Raw genomic sequence first — 19,794 nt, forward strand, 5'->3', positions numbered from 1 at the left:
TTTGAAAGTACACCTGTACAATCTGTACAACAGCTCTGCTATAAAGTCAACCTTTACCAGGCTTATAATGTTCACTTTTTGTTAACATTTGGTTGGAGATGTGTAAAATCGACTTACTGAGGTCATAGTTAGTGGGAGGGGGCAGAATAGCAAAAACACCTCTCACTATAATGCTACCTCAATACGAAAACACATACTTTAATTATCACCTCTATGACAACAAAAACTGAACATTGTAGGCTTAGTAAAGATGGAATGTTGGCAGAGCTGTTACATTGCAGATTGACTGTTAGTTTGGATATGTTCACATATTACTTATACATTTAGATCAGTGATATTTTGTGTGAGTTTTAGTGCTTATTTAAAGGCAGTAGTGTCTCCTAAAGTAGCTCTACGTGATAGTCTAAAGGCTGTTTCGGAGCCTTCTGCCCACTAGCCAAAATAAATGTGTTGTGGGTCTATAAAACTAAAGATGCTGAATCAAAACATATTTACGTCTTTTAGAAAAAATTGAACCATGTTTGACATTAAATTGTAACTCACTGAAATCCCCAAATTCCTGGAAAAAGTACAGAGAACATGACTTCTGTGACCTCTACAGCGCTAAATAACACTAACATTGGTTTTTACCTTCATAAATAGCAGCCAGTAGAATTATGGCTCTTAGTTGAGTCATTGCCTCTATCTTAGTTGGGTTTGGGATTTGCATGTTGTGTCAAAGATGTCAAAGACAGTCAGATTACAAAGGCGCTTTATGATTTGAATGACAATCTGTAGGTTGGCTATGAATAAAGTAGATATACCTGGAGAGGTAGCAGGGCTAGCTGGTTGTTTGTATAGATAAATTTGACTTATTACACCCATGGTTAGCAGCATCATACTATACAGCTGGCCAGACCAACCGCTACACAAAACAAACAATGAGAGTCAACATACAGCATATGTGCCAGTATAAATCAATCAGACGTGTTCTCCATAATGATTTATCGTGTGTGGCCATGGTGTGTGCTGTTTGTCACTAAGGCCATTCCCGCCTTGTCTTCTCATCTGTCACTTAATCACCCGCCTGCATTAGGCCCACACATTTTATGTCTTTGGACAGTGGGCTTCTTTGTGGAGTTTGTCTCTGTGTGCATATGTTTTTCAGATTAGATTCAAGCATGAACATACAAGCGTGTAAGGAGTAGAACAGATGTGGCAGGAAATAAACTCTTCAGTTGCGACTTTAAATAAAGTATAATTGTTGTGTTTGACATCCAGGTACTTGACGATCCGTTATTTTCTGTGTTGTTTAGGGGAAGACTGTGGAGTCACCTAATTAAATCTCTACATATTCTTTATGTTTTTGTGTTCCAGTAAAACATCCCAGCGAAACAAACAGATCGCCATGGGGAGGAAGAAATTCAACATGGATCCAAAGAAGGTACACTTCTTTGTTTTATTTTGTTTTTTTTTCAGTCCTTTCCCAGCCTAATGTTTTCATCATAAACCATCACAGCCTCCGGTGTCTCTATAGCACTGAAATGAAATGAATCCATCCGCAGCAATGAAACCCTGTCATTTTCCCTCATGCTACCAAGATTGAGATGAACAGCCACCCTGTTTTCTCCTCACTGTCTCCAGGGAATTCAGTTCCTGCTGGAGAATGACCTTCTTCAGCACACTCCTGAAGACATCGCCCAGTTCCTCTACAAAGGCGAGGGTCTCAACAAGACCGTCATTGGGGACTACTTAGGCGAGCGGTAAGACAGAGCATCAATCAGGCTGAGGGAGAAAGCCATCCTTACATGAGATTTATACCCCCTCTATGATTAGAGAAGGAAATTATGGGCTGGATTTATTGATTAAAGAGGGTGAACATGATTGACCCCCTCCAACATAAATCTTTGAGGAAGTGCGGGTGTCCTGTCACAGTCAACCCATGTGGACTTATAGAATAACTGGTAATAAAAGCGCCGTCCAGCTCCTCAGATCTCTGGCCAGACTGCCGGATAATGAAGAAGAAGGCAAGTCCTGCAGCTGTAACACCGTCATTGTCTTAGATAGCCGGAAGACTATTGTGATGGATGGTGTTATCTGACGGTGAGATTACATAGTTACCTACTATATGAGGAACAAAATGCTCTGAATCAAAAACAGGGAAAGGGAGCTGAAAGTGAATGAACCTCAGAGGTTTAGTGTAAAAAAGGCACTACTAACTAAACTAAGCTAAAAACTAATTTGGAAAACTAATTTTAAATTAAAAATGTTTAAAGTTGAATTACACGCGACACATAACCTGAGGAAATTACATCTACTAAATATAACTCTATAAAAAAAACCTCTAAAATATAAATTACACCTATATTCATGGACCCTCTCTAATCCTCCACAAAACAAAATTGTCAAAGAAAAATACAGCAGTAAAAGTAAATGCCGTTACACTCACTGTGACACTAGTGTGTTCATTGTGCGTCATCCTTAGTGACCTGGGAAACTTGCTTATCGTGTCTGCACGTTGCAAGTTCCTGAAAACCAGAACTAACCACAAATATATTTCCCAAAGAATTTACATAAAATACAAGAAATCACATACCACCTACAAATTTCACTTTGAGGTGATGGAATTCACACGGTGCTTTTTTTTGGTCACAAACCCAGTATCAAAGTTTAGGTAAAAAGAGATCTTGTATTGCAAAAATATGGTCAGGTAAAAAGGATCTTGATTAAATGTCGAATTTACAGTGTTGGCGGTCAGAATAGTTGATCCACTCCGCTCTCTTTGCAAGGCAGCACACACATGCACACACAAACACACTCTGAACGAGGCTTGAATGAAGGTAGGGGAGGGGGGGACTCTGGGGACTCCTCTCATTGGCAATAGGCTGTATTCATGGAGGATCATCAAAGTGGCCGTCTAACCAGTGAAAATCACACTAAACACAGGCTGAGGGTTTACACGCAGTAATTATCAGTAATTGAGCTTATGCAAGGAGCAGGGACCTATCGTTACATGCCGGGCAGAAAAGGGAGATGCAGTGGTGGGGGGATGGGGGGGATGGGGGCGCGACACATGGAAAGGAGTTGGAAACAGTGGAAGAGAATAATAGCTAGATGGAGGATAGATAGTGGGAGATGGTTGCAGGCTGAGTGGGCGATTGACTCTTAAATTACTCAAGCACCCAGTTTTTGTTTGGCAGCCCTTTTTTATTGTTCCTGTATAATTCAGCTTTGTTTGTCACATACAACACACTCATTGTTATCACACTGAGACACGTATATACAGTATGCATATACAGTTTTTATTTCACCGTAAAAAAAAGCAGGCCACATCCAAGTTTCTTTTGTAATAACTTTACCTATAGTAATAACCTGCATAAGCCGCATAGGACAGGATTTATTTTATTAGGCTGCAGACAACAGTATACTGTGCAATTTTTTCTTCTCAGTCAGTCATAAACACTCCGGAGTGTTTATGACTGACTGAGAAGAAAAACCCCAATTCATCCACCAAATGATCATAGAATGTTATGGCCATGCAAGTGTGTTGTTTGTTTCTTGTAAACTAGGACTCTCTGTACTCTTCTCAACCTTTCCACTGCGTCTTGGGACAAAAAACACAAAACACCAAGTCGGAAAATTCCTGGTTTCATTTGAGCAATACACAAATAAAAAGACAATGCAGGATCACGGACCCTGATATATAACAAACACAATTAGAGAAGCGGTGACCGCAGCCTGAGAGCAGCTGTTGATTCTTCCTCCAAAACCCCTCTGATGACCAAACAAACCTCTGACAAAAAAAGAACCTCTGTAGGTTTGGTCTTAGCTGTTTTTCATCATTCAAACGCACCGTTTCCCCCCTTGGGGTGGAGTAACAGTCAGCATTGGCCAGCTGTTTAAATTGTTTCCAGACCAGCTCAGCGTCCGGTATGAATAAGGCCACAAACATGAAAGGAATGCTGAGAAAAAGGAATTCAGGTTGAGAAATGCTTTCATGGAGGAAATATGTTTTTCCTCCACCCAGTCTTCGGGTTTATATTGTGTTCAGAGGTATCATGTATAGTCTTTATTTTCTTTAAAAAAAAAAAAAGAAAGAAAGAAAGAAATGGCTGGAGGTAGAACAATACTGGAAATATGATTTTCTCATTCCTCTTTTTCTCCACCAGCGATGACTTCAACATCAAGGTGCTGCAGGCTTTTGTGGAGCTGCATGAGTTCGCAGACCTCAACCTCGTCCAAGCACTACGGTCAGCGGATTGATTAACCCAAATTCGATGTTTAGAACAGTGACGACGTGCGTACCCTGAATGCCTGTGGCATCACACATTAAATTCCCCCTTTTGTCCTTCTCTATTGTAGGCAGTTCTTGTGGAGTTTCCGTTTGCCAGGCGAAGCCCAGAAGATCGACCGAATGATGGAGGCGTTTGCCTCGCGGTACTGCCAGTGCAACCCTGGAGTCTTCCAGTCAACAGGTCAGACACACAGCAAGTTACTGTAGTGTAAACCAGCGCTTCCCAACCTTTTTTACCAGACTTACCCCCAGAGGCCTGTCAGATATGAACTCCAGTCATCAACACCAACTGTCTTCTTCCAAATGCGTCCATTTGAACTGATTTTAAACTGGATGTTATTTTAATGATTATAAATAAGTCAGTATTGTTACAATGTTTTGGCAGAACCTGGACCTATGGACCATTTATCCATAACTTTTAGCTAACTATTTTAACAAATGTATGCATTACCTATAGATATTTCAATAATTGATTCATTATTTTACCTCTTTCAACTTTTTTTCCATGACCTATAGCTATTACAACTGTTTATCCATTAAGTTTAGCTGTTTCAACCAACTGTTACTTTTAGCAAACTATCATCCACTAAGTTTAGCTAATATTAACTGTTTAAACCATTTAATCAATTACGTTTAGCTAACTTTTACTTTTATCTACTTCAGCCATTAATCCACTTCTTATTAACTGTTTAGATTTATTTGCTGTCCTGCTCCCTATTTTTCACGCAGTCTCAACCGCCACAGTGTCGGCATTACAGCTGACTCATTGTGTGGATTTTTTTTCCCTTTTTTAATCAAATTGCAACTTCCTTTAGTTGAGTTAGTCTCTCCGCATGCCCCCTCGTGCCTGTGGTACATACTCTTGGTTGGGAGCTGGGCTTGAGTTTGTCTATATTCATAGGAGCAATGTGTGAAATCCAATGCTGGACAACGTCAGTGCACTGACAAACAGTCCAGCCTAACATGCTGACAGAAAGGTCTGCCTGAGGGTCGCTAATAGGATGCCCTGAATGATGGCCTGTTTTTTTTTAAATGCATTTCGATCATTAAACCATAAGAGTCACTGTAACTAAGGTTCAATGAGGATTAACCAGATTACAGTTTCCAGTTCACTGCAGCAGATGAGTTCAGAGTAAACAACCGGCAACAAACAAGGGACATCCATTATTTAGGGTGACTCAGCCGGGCTGAGTGATACATATCCTGTGATAAACAAAGCCTACAACTTCAATAGTCAGTAAATAATTAAAGACGCTTTAGATCAACCTATTGAGTGTGCACGATTTTGGAGGATGTATGTGCTTCTGTGGAGGTGAAGGGATACTCCAGGTTTTGGTGAGCTTCAGGTAATGGATTACCTGCCAAGGTAAGGGGCTGAGCAAATTCAGATGCTACGACATAACATCTGAAGATGCATGGTGGTTAAGATGCAAACAGGGCTGTTATTTTTACTTATTATAGAAATATTAGATTTAATATATTCAGCATAAAAGCCTCTAAAATGACACGACTTGTCAATCTTTCAGATTATGTCTTTTTCAGATACTGAATTTGGCCTTGTCACTGTTTCTGCCCCCACGCAGTATATGTTTCTTTGAAGTATATCAGAATCAGACTGTTTTATTAATAAAGCTTGCTTCCTTTCTTCAGTGATCCCATAATGCCTCACGCCCAATCTGCACTTAGGCAGGCACAAATTTGTGTGTGCGTGTGTGTGTGTGTGTGTGTGTGTGTGTGTGTGTGTGTGTGTGTGTGTGTGTTTGTGTGTGTGTGTCTGTGTATGTGAGTGACAGTTGGTGTGGGTGCAGGGCAGAGCCTCAGCACAGGACCATGTGCGTAGCACTAACCGCACACTGAGTCCATAAAACCATAAAATGATCAGAGATCTTCAATTACCGGGGTCATGAGCAACCCGTTTCCCTCAGGGCTTCATCATGATCAACAGCTCTTTGAATACACTGACATTCCTCTTGGAGATACCAGCACCTATTGGCCCATAGTACGCGCTGTGTGCAAAGCTCCTCTCTCTCTCTCTCTCTCTCTCTCTGTTTTTTTTTAATTTTTTTTATAAAGAATGTGTTAACAGGCAGACAATAAGCAGCACAGGACAGCCCGGCCCAAAGTATGTCAGTGTGAAGAGACAGACAGAGTGAAATGAATGATTCATTTACAGGCAGCCACTGGCCCGTGTGACTCTGAACATTAGCACACAGTAGAGAGACTACAGCCCTGCACCCCCACCCCTTACACACACAAGCACGCACATACGCAATTTTTCAAATGCAGAACAAATGCAAAATGATTTTTTGAAAAAATGGCCACCCAAGATGTGCCAGTAAAACAGAGAAATAAACTACAGCGATATAACATAGTAGCAATATAAAAAGAATGGCTGTATGTTTAAAAAGAAATGGAAATACAAACGGTCATAATGAACACAAAATATCACCATATGTTGATGGCCTCCCATTATATGTACTCACACCTGAAAATGTTACACCACACCTACGAATACAATTCTAATTCCCTGTCTAATGTACAAATGCTCACCATAAAAAATTGGAAAATAAAAACTGATCATGCAAACCGGACTGTAATGATCTGAAATGAATTTTGATATGTAAAAATCTTGTAAGAATAGGGTGTGTATTATCCAATAATACAGTGACTAACTATGGTGGTTATGGTAAACGTGTCATATTTTTGATCTTGGTGTGAAGCCTGTTTCATTGTCTGTTTTATACTGTGCAGTATTCTGCATCATACGTGTAATATGTGCCATCTGACCGTAGATTCGGTAGACGTAGGTCGACAGATATATCCAGATACAGATGAAGTATTAATACCGTGTGTAGGTGGGGTCTCTGTGTGAGGACATACACTTTTGTGACTCCTTTATTTCCCTTCCTGTTGCTCTCAGATACCTGCTACGTGCTGTCGTTTGCTATCATCATGCTGAACACCAGCCTACATAACCCGAATGTCAGAGACAAGCCCCCCGTGGAGCGCTTTATCTCCATGAACAGAGGCATTAATGAAGGAGGAGATCTGCCGGAGGAACTTCTCAGGGTGAGGATTTGTCTGTAATGAGTGTGTGTGTTAGTGTGTGGCGACTGATCTCTGTGACCTTTCTGTCACACTTGCTCCATACGAATGAGGCTTTTCCTCCACTGTTTCCCCATTTTACTAATAGTTTCCCCTCCCCTGTCTGCAGAACCTTTACGACAGCATCAAAAACGAGCCCTTCAAAATTCCAGAGGATGATGGGAATGATCTGACGCACACTTTCTTCAACCCCGACAGAGAAGGCTGGCTCTTAAAGCTTGGTACGTGCATTCAGACTTGCAAGAGTAACCTTCATGATCATGTTGATTTAAGTCAGGAGGGCTTCAACATCAGTTTGATGAGCAGTGTCATTCATTTCCCTGGTGAAGTGTGTTTGCTTGTGTTGTTTGTTTGTGTGTGACTTGTTTATGATGAGCTTTCAGGTGGCCATGTTGGAGGTCGATGGCTCTTGGGCAACAACGGATAGCTGATTGAGTTACTTAGAATTTTTTTAATTTCAGCAGAATGAAACATTAAGTCCCTGTTTATCCCAGTGTACTACATTTTTATCGAGAGGAAATGATGCAAAGTATAAGCTGACAGATATCACGAGCTGATGGTGATACAAATTTCACCTATAAAAACTTGACGTTTAGCTTTTTAACAAGCTTTCCAAGTATTAAGGGCCTGGTTACACCAACATTTATAACAGCAAAATTTTAGACAAAAACAATTTAATTTCAATGGAACTAGAGCAATCAATGGACTTAGTTCAGTTTAGGTGAAGTTTGATATGTTGACCAATTGCAAACTCTCTTGATAGCACTGACCTTTGAGGGGATGGAGAGAATGTGAGAGTCCAAAATAGAGAAAGCTATCAAAAGTTGTGTCGCACCATTCAATTTTATATAACTCTGCTCTGTCTGAGTACGATTGCTTCAAAAAAGAGATGTGGCTTGGTTTTCAGTCAGTTGTGACCGAGGAGGTGGGGAATGAGAGTGAATGCAGTTGCTACGTCACCAAGCTTCAAGCACTTCTTATTTTATGATAATGTGCAAATGAATTAAGGGCGTGCCCCTTTCTGGTCTAACCAGCTGATAATTCTTGTAGTTTTTTGTTTTTATTACCTGTTCTCACAGGTTATTCAGACTGAGCGGTTAGCCAGCTGCTTAGCACACTGGTCTGAACACAGCCTTGATCTTGTTTGAAGCTGAGAACCCTTTGCACTAGCAATGGGGGACAAAACTGTGCATCAACAACACACTCAAATATTGAGTGAATTTATGACACAGTTCATTTTCCCGGTGTGAATACACTACATAGTCAGATGCCTGCTGGCTGATTAGCTGGCTAGCAAGTCATTCAACAGACCTGACTCTTATCAAGCGATAAATCCTTTCATTAACTTTGCCAAAAACAGGAAAATTTGGAAAATGTCTACATTATCGGACTTGTAATGTTAATAGTAACAGTAAATACTACTACAAAAACTATTTTTAGTCAACTCATGATTTCTGACCTAGACCCATTTTTGCCCAGAAAACTGTCCACCTTCATGACGGTGCCAGATATGGTTGCTAGGAAGTCTGTGACGCAACTGCAAAGTGTGTTTTCTCTCTCCGTCATTCATCTCATGACCTCTCCTCCTCGTTTTGTCTCATATTGTCTCTCCTTGCTCCTCTTTGTGATTTCAACTGGTCTCTCTCTCTCTCTGTCTCTCTGTCATGGTGATTTTTGTGCTTGCTGTCTTTTTCAAATCCTTTCTGTGTTTTTTGTTCCTCACTCCCTCTCTAACCTTTCACACTTTCACCCTGTGTTTTGTTCTTTCATTCTGTTCTGTGATGGCCGTTCCTTCTTAAATCTCTGTATTAGGAGGTAGGTAACGCTCCTTCCTCCTCCACCTGGTTCATCACAGAGTGTCCTCATACTGGCATTGGCTGCCATTATCTCCTTAGCTCCTGAACATGCTAGCCACCTCATCTAATTGGCCTGTTGTATCAGAGCTGTTACTGGGCAAATAAGTTACGGCATTCCTAGGTGATGGGTTATCTCATTCAAAGGCAATGCGAGTTGGAGGTCAGTGATCTCTCTCATTCTGCATGGGGATTGGGTGCATTCCTCTCGTGGCTCTGGAGGAGGCTGGATGACGCTGAGGGGGTCGTCTCTGTTGGTGCACACGTAAAGCACTAATTAAGCACAAAAATAACTGTTCACCTCCTCAAACCTCTGTGCCACTTGCTACATCCCCTTTATTATCCTTACTTTTTTCACAAAACATATCATGTCATGTATGTCAGAGCCATGAGCAAATAAGCATAATGCTTTGTGCAGTTAAAAACAAAGTTTAATGTAATGGTAGATCACAATCACTAGTGATCAGGTGAGTTTTAAACCAGTCTAGATTATAAGTTATTTAAGCCACTTATTTGGAACCAAAAATTAACATGGAAATTAAAATTATTATGTTAAAAACTGCCACTAGTTTTTGGAGAGCTGCTGCTTGGTTTAAATTTTACCTGTTGTATTTATGGGTACTTTCAACTTCAAGTTCACAAGACTTGTTTAAAGGAATAGTCTTACATTGTGGGAAACACCCTTATCTGGGTTCTTACTGAGAGTTAGCTGAGAAGATCAACTAGCAGCCAGTTAGCTTAGCATAGCACAATGATGGGAAACGGGGAAACCGCCAGCTTGGCTGTGTCCAACTGTAGCACCTATAAAGTTCACAAATTCACACGTGCTGCTTCCTCCTGTGTACAGTCTTTTTGCGTTGCTAAGCTAACCCACTGTTGGCTGTAATGTTAGCTTCATTAGTTAGTGCACGGACATGAGAATGGTATCTACATTTTCAGCTAATTCTCGACAAGAAAGCTAAAAATCGTATTTCCAAATTTTGCTGTACTTTTTTTATTTTTATGACAACAAACCTGAAAGCATTAACAAGTCAACCAAAGGACTAAATCAATTTCTTCTGAACGAAACTGCTGCAGGCTTCGGGGTTTTTCTACATATAATGGTAATGTGCATTGCTCTGACATAAGTGACTTTTCCTCCCTTGTAGATTCCCTGGAACAAGTTCCCAGGGGTCAGCTGAATAGGTCACCTCATGCTTTGTACCATTAGAGGCTGCCCTGCGCGTCATGCAGCTCCTGTGTAGCTATCTGCCAGAACATGCAGTCATGCTTCAGCTTAAGTGAATGAGCTGCTTGAATCTGCGCTGTGGGAATGCGCACGTACCACTGCATGACTGGTCATGCAGTGAAATAAAGAGGACCCTTACACCTCTTTCATTTTTGTCCATCTATTCCCGCCCTACAGGCCTCCATAGCTGCCACTGCTGCTTCAGGGAACGGTCTCTCTTTCGCTTTTGCTCGCTATTCCACTGGCTGCACTTGCCAGATCATTTTAGATTCCGTTTTTCCCATTTGTGAATTCCACACTAATTTTAGCTCCATCAGAGGAGCCCCTGCTTAATGATGGGAAGGTTTTCAATATGACATACAGCTGCACTGCTAGGGCTATGAAGCTCCATAAACTCTCTTAACACCTACACTGTTAACCCAGACTGATCCTGCCGCTCTGCCTGAATCCATCATCATCCAGTGTGATAATAAAATCCAGGCATTGGACGGTCTTAGAATATATTTCAGAATACCTACTAACTGTGGAGCGGCCACAAAGACATTGAGCACTCTGTAGGTCATCTATTTATGTTGTAAGAAAATTGTCAGAGTTAAGCCAAGCTTGTACTCTGAGACAAAGTAAAGAGACAAAGAGAGAGATAGATAAATGTTCCTAAAGAAAAAGCAAATTTTGTTAAGTGTTCAGCATGTAAACCTCCACTGTGCTTTAATCACCGCCTTGATTTGTTTACTATGGTGCTGTCAGTCTCAATTTAATGTAAAGATAATAGTTAAAATACTTAGCTTATCTGCTGTTCAAATGAAAGGTGCAACATGTAGCATCGAAAAAAGTACCTTTTAATATTTTTGTTTTCTAATTTGTAACTGAGGCAAAATGCAACTGTATATTTGGTACATGGCCAGTCAGTTTGTGGCTGTTATGCCTGTGAGGACCTCATATTTATTAAACGAATAACCGTTAAATAAACTAAATTACACTCGTGAAACATTTTTATCGGGTTCAATAATACTAGTTATAAAAATAGACAAATGTGAGACTTTCTTCTCCCTCGCATTTGTGCACAATTTTGAACCATCCCGCATTTATTTGAACTCCCTCTCCAGACTGTCCATAAACAAACAACTGAATGATAAATCTGTATTCGAAACATGCAAACATGGAAGATCCTGTAGTAGTAATCCATACTAAATGTAAGCTTTTGAAGATGAAATTAACTATATGGCTAATGAGGATAAAAAGCTCTCCAGACTGCCTTATGGTCGACTGTAACTGAATAAAACATATATATTATATTTACCCAACAACGGTAGACTACATTTTAAGTGCACATTCCATCTTAGTGAGTAAAATGCAGTGGCTGCATCATAAAGTTAATATTGCTCATAAATAATATACCATAGATGTTGGATTTCACTCTGGATAGCAGTATAGAATGAAAATCTGGGTCAGGTGAACATTACATATTGATTACATCAGTAGCATCTGCTTGCTGCTCATTCTGTAAAGTCAGCAAACATGTCATTATGGTGCACATATTGCAGACTGTACATTGACATCAGCCACATTATGTCTTTTTGATTACATAGGTAAATTGCTCATTGTGTCACCGATGCTGTAGTAAACAGAAAATCCAATAATCCCAATAATCCACTTGTATCTGATGATTAAGGCAGATGGAGAGTTTTTGTGTCTTTAAAAGGAAATCTCCTTAGACTATTTCTACATTCAGATGTTTAACTGTATAGGATTTGGTTCAGACAGTGCTCAATTTGAACTTTTAAGATCACCCGCTCCAAAACTGAACCCTGTGTGCAACTATTATGATTCATGCAATTTTTCTGCCACTGTTTTTCTAAAATATCAGCAGATACCGTTCTCAAATATCCATCACTCTCACCGGCCACCCCAGTTGAATGCACTCCTGCTTTTCGTTGTCACATACTCTGTACACGTCTGTATAAATGTCTGGGATTTCTCCTGGGAGGTAACACTGGGTTCAACTGTTTTCACAAGGCCCCCCCCCCCCGCCCGCACGCTTGCCTGCAGAGCCCTCAGCCATCGATCTCTGGGGACTGGGAGTGGTTGGTGGTGGGGGGGGGGGGGTATCCAGCCTCTGATTGAGCCTAATAATGCAGAGAGATGATGATCAGAACCAGATGTGGCACGTGGAACTGAGGTCTCCTGCAGGTTAGCCGTTACACGCACAAACAGTGTCAACTCTTCAGTTTGAAATGAAATGTTATGTGGTTCCTCCCCTAGGTGGCCGGGTGAAGACGTGGAAGAGAAGGTGGTTCATTCTGACCGACAATTGCCTGTACTACTTTGAATACACAACAGTAAGTAGGCAGATGTGTGTTTATATGTGTCAGAATATGCACTACAGCTATTTTGAAACTCATTTGTGGTTATTCTGTTGTTTACCTGAATGCACATTTCACAAATATTTATCTATTTGCAGCTTACCAATGATAATAAATTTCATTATTTTTCCTTTAATTTTGAGCGTTAAATGAGAAGATTGATAGCACTCTCTTGTTTGTATGCTAATTATGAAGCTGCAGCCAGGACACGGTCGGCTTAGTGTAGCACAAACACTAGAAACGGGGGGAAACAGCAAGCGTAGTTGTGTCCAAACGTACCTCTGAAGTTAACCTATTAAAATGTTATATCTGGTTTGTTTAATCCATACACAACTCGAGCGTAAACACAACAGTTTGGGGTTTACTGGAGGGTTATGTTCCATTTCTTGGCAGCGAGTGGTGAGTTCCTGGTGTATCCTGGCCAAGTCACGGTGATGTCGAGACTCAAAGAAGTCGTTGCAACCAGCCAAAAAATTGTCCAGCACATAACAAGCTTTTACACTTTGTTGTTTTTATGGTTTTTGTACAGTTTTGTACTTTCTAGGATTTTTGCTAGGCTAAGCTACCAAGTTGCTGGCTGTAGCTTGATATTTATTATATTTACAGACATGACGCTCAGCAAGAAGTGTGAAAATGTTCCTTCAAGGAATCTCAATAAATATAGTTTTACATTTTAAACTACCTATTCCAATATTGGTGGACTAGCTAAGTGTGTGAAATAGCTGAAGTGTAAATGAATATAGTATAGATAGATAAATTACAACAGGACGGTAAGTAAAGAAGAAACATAAAAAATAAAGGGGCCCACTTGTAATCATTGTCTCTCTTGCACACCTTAACACACGCACACACGCACACGCACACACACACACACACACACGCACACACACACACACGCACACGCACACACACACACACACACACACGCACACACACACACACACACAGCGCTAAAGACAGAAGCCTTTGCCTTCCAGCTCTGCTCTTCAACGTTGCCCGTTGGACCTAAATGAACCTCACTCCAGCAATTAACATGAGGCATCATGGGAAACATCTGCAAAGTCTATGGCACACATCTGGCCCCTGCTTTGCTATAAGCCAAGTGCCTCCCCCAACCCGCTGCGAGAGTCACCCCACGCTTCAACCCAGCAACCCAGCGTCACACACCCTCCCCAAACACACACACACACATACACGCTGCAGTGGGGCACACACTCAGAAAGGGGCACACACTCAGCCAGCTGTAAGCAGCTGTCCCCGAGCATTTCCTCCCCCACTGCTGAGCCCACTCATTAGTAGGAAGATGACAAGCAGGACATGGGGTTGTCCCTCAAGGTTCCCCTCCAAACACAAACACGCACACACACAAACACTTTTCACATCTGGCCCCGCTGACACAATAGTGGTCGCTGGAGGATGGAGAGTGTAGGGTTACGTCCCCCCCGGGTGCTGTCCCCCCCATGACCAGGATGAATAAAAACCTCCACTGTGCTTTAATCACCGCCTTGATTTGTTTACTATGGTGCTGTCAGTCTCAATTTAATGTAAAGATAATAGTTAAAATACTTAGCTTATCTGCTGTTCAAATGAAAGGTGCTACATGTAGCATCGAAAAAAGTACCTTTTAAATATTTTTGTTTTCTCATTTGTAACTGACGCAAATTTTAACTTGAAATTGCTTTGAATAGCGAAGAGCGTTGCTCAGGAAATAGTCATCCTCCACCAGCCACGCGTAGGAAAGAGCGGATGAGAGGAAGATCTTTCGCAATGACACAGTATGGTGGTGAAGAGACACGTAAGTTCTGAATAAGTAATGTGTTGATGCTGAGATCTGTCTTTGTACGTGTGTGTCTTCAGGATAAAGAGCCTCGTGGGATTATTCCTCTGGAGAACCTCAGTATCAGAGAGGTGGACGAGCCCAGGAAACCCGTAAGGAGCAACTCCAGACACTGTCTTCTCCATTTAAATCCACCGTCATCTTTTTAAAATTCACACTTAGAGAACATAAACTCTATAAAAACAAAAAATACAACTTCTGTTTTCTCAGAGATGCTATTTTTTTTACCATGCGTATCATCCGGCTGCCTCCTGATCTCTTCACAGAACTGCTTTGAGCTCTACAACCCCAGCCACAAAGGTCAGGTGATCAAGGCCTGCAAGACAGAGGCGGACGGGCGGGTCGTCGAGGGCAACCACGTAGTGTACAGGATATCGGCCCCAACGCCAGAGGAGAAGGAGGAGTGGATCAAATCCATCAAGTAAGAGGCGGCGTGTTAGTGTGGATCCATTTACACGGAGAGGGCACTTAGCCAACACTGGGCTGCTCCCATGTGGGACTTTCTCACGTCTGACCTTGACTTTTAGAAAGCAACACACATACACACACAGAGCTGTGAGCTTAATCATAAATGTGCAGACCTGCACAAACACACACACACACACACACACATGCTGGTGTCTAAATGTGACTCTGTTTCTCACACTTCCACACAGATAACACCCAGAGGTGATTTCTGCTCTGCTGGATAAGCTCACTTCCCTTTGATTAGTGCTCAGCAAAGAAAAACACACCACATGCACACACACCTACTCAGACACTGTGCCTCGCTACGCTCTCAGAAGTGTATTGGCAGGCTTTACACCCGATTTGTCATATCCAAATGCTGCCTTGTTAACCAGTGAGGAGAGCGGAGGTGCAGCCGTAAATTGGACCCAGTGGGTAATTGATCAGCTCGCTGGTTATCATCCACTCCGCTGCAGCTTCACCGGCAAATATGATCAATATCAGAGCAAAAATCATATTAAACAGTTCTTCCATGCTCTAATGATATTAAAAAACCACTTAGCATTGACAGATGTGTATCCATTAAATGAAAGTGATGGGTTTTTCAGCAAAGATACTGGAATCTTGTTCGGTGGAGGCTGCTTCATGGACAGTAAGTGATTGGAAAGAGGAGAGAAGTGCTCATTTTACTCGGTTAGGGAGATTTAGAGTTGACCTTCAGACGACACACTGCCTGTATTACAGGTTTCGTGCTCCCGTTGCAGGGCACAGAGCACTTTGAGTGTACAAGCACAAGTGTGAACCAGGATGGTGTCTCATAGTGTTTCAGTCCAGTTGCACATCATAAGGTAAAGGCTCTTCCTGTTGTTGTTGGAATGATAAAGGTCGCAGATTGGACTCAGCAAGACAGAGCTGCGCTTGACTCAGCTTGACTTGACTCAGCTGCTGCGGTGGCAGACTGGCCTGTGGTCAGCAGATTCACACTCATATCCACACATGACTCATCTGCAAGGGTGGAAATTGCTCTTGTAGTAACTCCTCTGTACAAACAAGACACGTATTGGACCGGCCATCTCAGCATGTCCACTGTTCTGCTGCTGGGAGGGCGGCGGATTACTAAGATTTATTCCCATCTTTAGTGTGTGACGCTGACAACACATTACGGTACGAAAGAAGGAAACGATTTAAAGCAGTTACAATCTGATTTTTATAACAAATTATAATAATAATAATCTATCAAATGACTGTGTAACGTGAAGGTGTCCTTTGTAGTGATGAACCCACAAATAATTATTGCCCAACTCTGCACCCTCTCAGCTCTATGAAGTGTTTTAGCCCCTTTTCAGCTCATTGTTTTGGTTTTACAGCCCGCGACTTCACTGTTTTGGTTCACTCTCATTGCGTTGTTTTTGACCAGAGAAGGCAGTTTGTTTTTTTTAAAAAACACTGGCAAACCAGCTTTAGGCTACTTGCCTAACACAAAATGGCAGACAAAGTTAGCGTCTAGCTGGTGAACACAGTGGTGAATTTAGCCTCTAAAGAGCAGGACATTTTTCTCAGGAGTTGGAAAGGAGAGTTAATATTGGACTTTCACTAGATGATCAGAAACACAATTCAAAGTGAATGCAAATGTTGCTCCATACCTGCCAAACGTGTAAGTAGGCAACTGTTTGCCAACGAGTTAAGCATATCAACTTAGAAAAGTTGATAATATGCCAGTGTGTTTGTGGCTTGTTTCCTTATAACTAAAAAAAATGGAAAAAAGCTAAGGGAAGGAAAATGCCGGTTTGCTGTTGAGAGCAGCTATGGGGAATTTGCTTCAATCCAAGTCCACACTTTTCCTGCTTCGCCTAATTTTTCACATTTGGTAGTTTAAAGAAAAGTTTTGTGGTGATCAGAGCTTTCCAGGAACAAGCTATTGCCCTATTGTGTTTCCAATCCCCCTGAAATATGCAGTGAAAGCTAACAAGAATAGAAATTGTTACGTGGAAACCTTAGCCAGTGAATGAAGAGTGGCAGAAACCCGTCACATTCATCAAGCATTGTTGCAGTTTCCTGTGTACATTTTGTTTAGAGCTTTCTCCGCGCGAAAGACGTATGTAAAGGAAATTGATAAAACCTTTAATGCATCACTGGGTGCATTCTGCTGTTTGGTGTATTCCTTTTTTTTCTATGGGTAACATACATGACGAGATGTTGGGATAGTTCCAGCGCAGCAAGCGGAGGTATCAGAGTTGCAAAAAAAAATCATCGTAAACGTCAGGTTTTGGTGTTGATCGCTCAGAATCAAAGCAAATGGGTTGATTTCTTTCTAAACCCACCGGAATACAGTGCAGGCACAAGACATGATACGCTGACTAATATTGACAAGACACAGATTAAGGTCGAGTTAGTACACAGAGAAGTTACTGAAGCTCGTCCCAAAATAGTCCCAGGATTCTCTAAACATCAAAAACTGATCATGTGTAATGGTCTTTTCTTTAAGCTCTACAACAATAGATTTGAGCATTTTTGACACATTGGTCCTACAAACGACACCATCATATTAAAATCAGGTGTGTGTAGGATTGATGTGAACAGTTGGAAACAGTCGATCGCTGACGTGTTCCTTCCGGTCTCCTTTCCACAGAGCAAGCATCAGCAGGGATCCTTTCTACGACATGCTGGCCACCAGGAAGCGGAGGATAGCAAATAAGAAATGATGACCGCCCACGTTCAACCACATCTGCATCACCACTGTTCCTGTGACCAGCAGAGTAATTCTGTGTGTATGTGTGTGTGTATGTGTGTTACCATGGTGATGAAGGACTCCCATTTACTATTTCATGGGCGGAGGCCAGGCAGCAGACACAGGTGGGATTTTTTTCGGACTGAACGGATCAAGTTTATTTCCTCCCAAAGACTGTCTGCACATCATATCTTGGCAGCTGCGAATGTGAAGGTTTTATTTCATGCGGTGCAGACTCTGAACACTGATGTGAAATGGAGCAGAAGGAACTGCAAAAATCTTTACCAAGCTGGATGTGAGTGGACAACAGGATGAGGACTAGAGTTTACTGGAGGGACAGCCATGACTGGAATCATAGGACATCTTAGCATAATGTGGCTGTGGCGATATTGCCCTCTGCTGGACACACAAGGAATTAAACCTTCTGCACTACAAATGCACGGTGAGGACTTGAAACCTGAATCGGTCATTTGGCAGGCCTTTCATCCAGACCGACTCACCCGATTGGTTATCTGCTCTCTGCCAGCACGACTCCCAGATGCCAGTCAACATTTTATCTTCACCTCACATGTCCTTCAACAGATGCCAACAGTAACCATGTTTTATAGTATCCTCTAACCACAGAAGGCCTCAAGCTTTAAATCAGCTGGTCTGATTGTTAGCCCTCAAGTGACTGTATCTGTATATGCAAACACGCTGATTTATTCACGAAAATGAAAACTAGGCTAATATTCTTTTTACATTTACTGTACGCCCCCTTATTTTCTCTCTAAAAAAGAAGAGGCAAACAGTTTGGAAAATAATACCAAACATATAGAGTGGAATGACCCTTTTAAGTGGCCACTGTTTTGAAGAGCTACAACGCTTCATATATTAGTTCTGTACTGTTTTGTATTGAAGATCCACCTCTGTGATCAAGTTCATTTCTTTTGTATTTATTTTCTTATTGTTTAACAAGAGGCAGCCCCAGACTTACATTATGCATGTATAGTATATAATGTACATACTGTTTGTTTTTTTTTCTTCTTTTTGTTCTTTGTGTTTATATAGCATGTAAATCATAATGGCCGTAGCCTATACCTGTTCAACAGCTAACAGTTTACAATAGGGGAATTGTAAACAGTGTGCAGAGCAGTGGAACCTCCTCACACTGTGTTATTGCTGAGGATCAGATAATATCATGTTATATGAAAGAAAAAAAAAAAAAAAAAAAAAACAATATGCTGAAAGTGTAGGACATAAGTAAGTTCAGAATACCCTTGAAAAGGTGAACTCCAATCACGAGAACGCTGACTGGACCCCCCCCCCCCCAGACTGATCAAACCAACCCACAGCCAAACTTTTCCTTATTAGGTTCAGCTTTTAGGTTTAAACATGGTTTGATCTTGGTTTGGGGAAAACTGCTCCTGAATACTTTGAATAAAAATACATGCTGATCAGAAAACAGTTTTTGTGTGTATTTCAGTGAGAAGAGCTCGACTCACCAGACATACCAGGTCTTTGGTTATTTCAAACAAGGAAACAGCGTTGTAAATAAATTTTAGTGAGACTAGCTGTCTTGCTGACCCTAACGGTCAGACAAACCTATGTATTAACAAAACCTGAACCCACAGAAGAGTGCCATCAGTTTCAGTCCTCACTGTAGTGAAAAGTTAGTTCAACAAGAAGCTTGACTAATCCATCTATTCTATATAATATAAAGGCAGAACAGAGTTTTTTTCCGAAAATCCCTGGCAACTCATCATTAATCTCGATCACCTTTCTTCGTTCATGTCAATGCATCTTGTAAACGTCAAAGACCAAGAACAAATTACAATTTCTGACATTAACAATTGTATTTTAAGGCTTTCACCTTATACAATGTATAAATTCTGACATGCTAAACTAAAAAGGTATAACAGCAGTTTTTCAACGTCTGTCTAAAGTTGAAAAAACAAAAAAAAAACAAAAAGAACCAAAA

At 41.2% G+C, this 19,794-nt stretch overlaps 1 protein-coding gene across 1 annotated transcript in view; it reads left to right on the top strand.

The window, feature by feature from the left end:
• The window catches only part of LOC120794157 (cytohesin-3-like), a 33,800-nt gene extending 14,017 nt beyond the window's left edge, over window positions 1-19,783 (top strand). Inside the window, exons 4-13 of the mRNA XM_040134908.1 lie at window positions 1,357-1,423; window positions 1,624-1,742; window positions 4,149-4,229; window positions 4,342-4,454; window positions 7,194-7,342; window positions 7,488-7,599; window positions 12,722-12,798; window positions 14,680-14,751; window positions 14,926-15,080; window positions 17,736-19,783. Coding sequence (XP_039990842.1) covers window positions 1,357-1,423; window positions 1,624-1,742; window positions 4,149-4,229; window positions 4,342-4,454; window positions 7,194-7,342; window positions 7,488-7,599; window positions 12,722-12,798; window positions 14,680-14,751; window positions 14,926-15,080; window positions 17,736-17,808 — 1,018 coding nt within the window. The 3' untranslated portion in view covers window positions 17,809-19,783. The remainder of the gene's footprint in view (window positions 1-1,356; window positions 1,424-1,623; window positions 1,743-4,148; window positions 4,230-4,341; window positions 4,455-7,193; window positions 7,343-7,487; window positions 7,600-12,721; window positions 12,799-14,679; window positions 14,752-14,925; window positions 15,081-17,735) is intronic.
• The last annotated feature ends 11 nt before the right edge of the window (window positions 19,784-19,794 follow it).

Source organism: Xiphias gladius, chromosome 9 (genome assembly GCF_016859285.1).
Source record: "Xiphias gladius isolate SHS-SW01 ecotype Sanya breed wild chromosome 9, ASM1685928v1, whole genome shotgun sequence".
NCBI lineage: Eukaryota > Metazoa > Chordata > Actinopteri > Istiophoriformes > Xiphiidae > Xiphias > Xiphias gladius.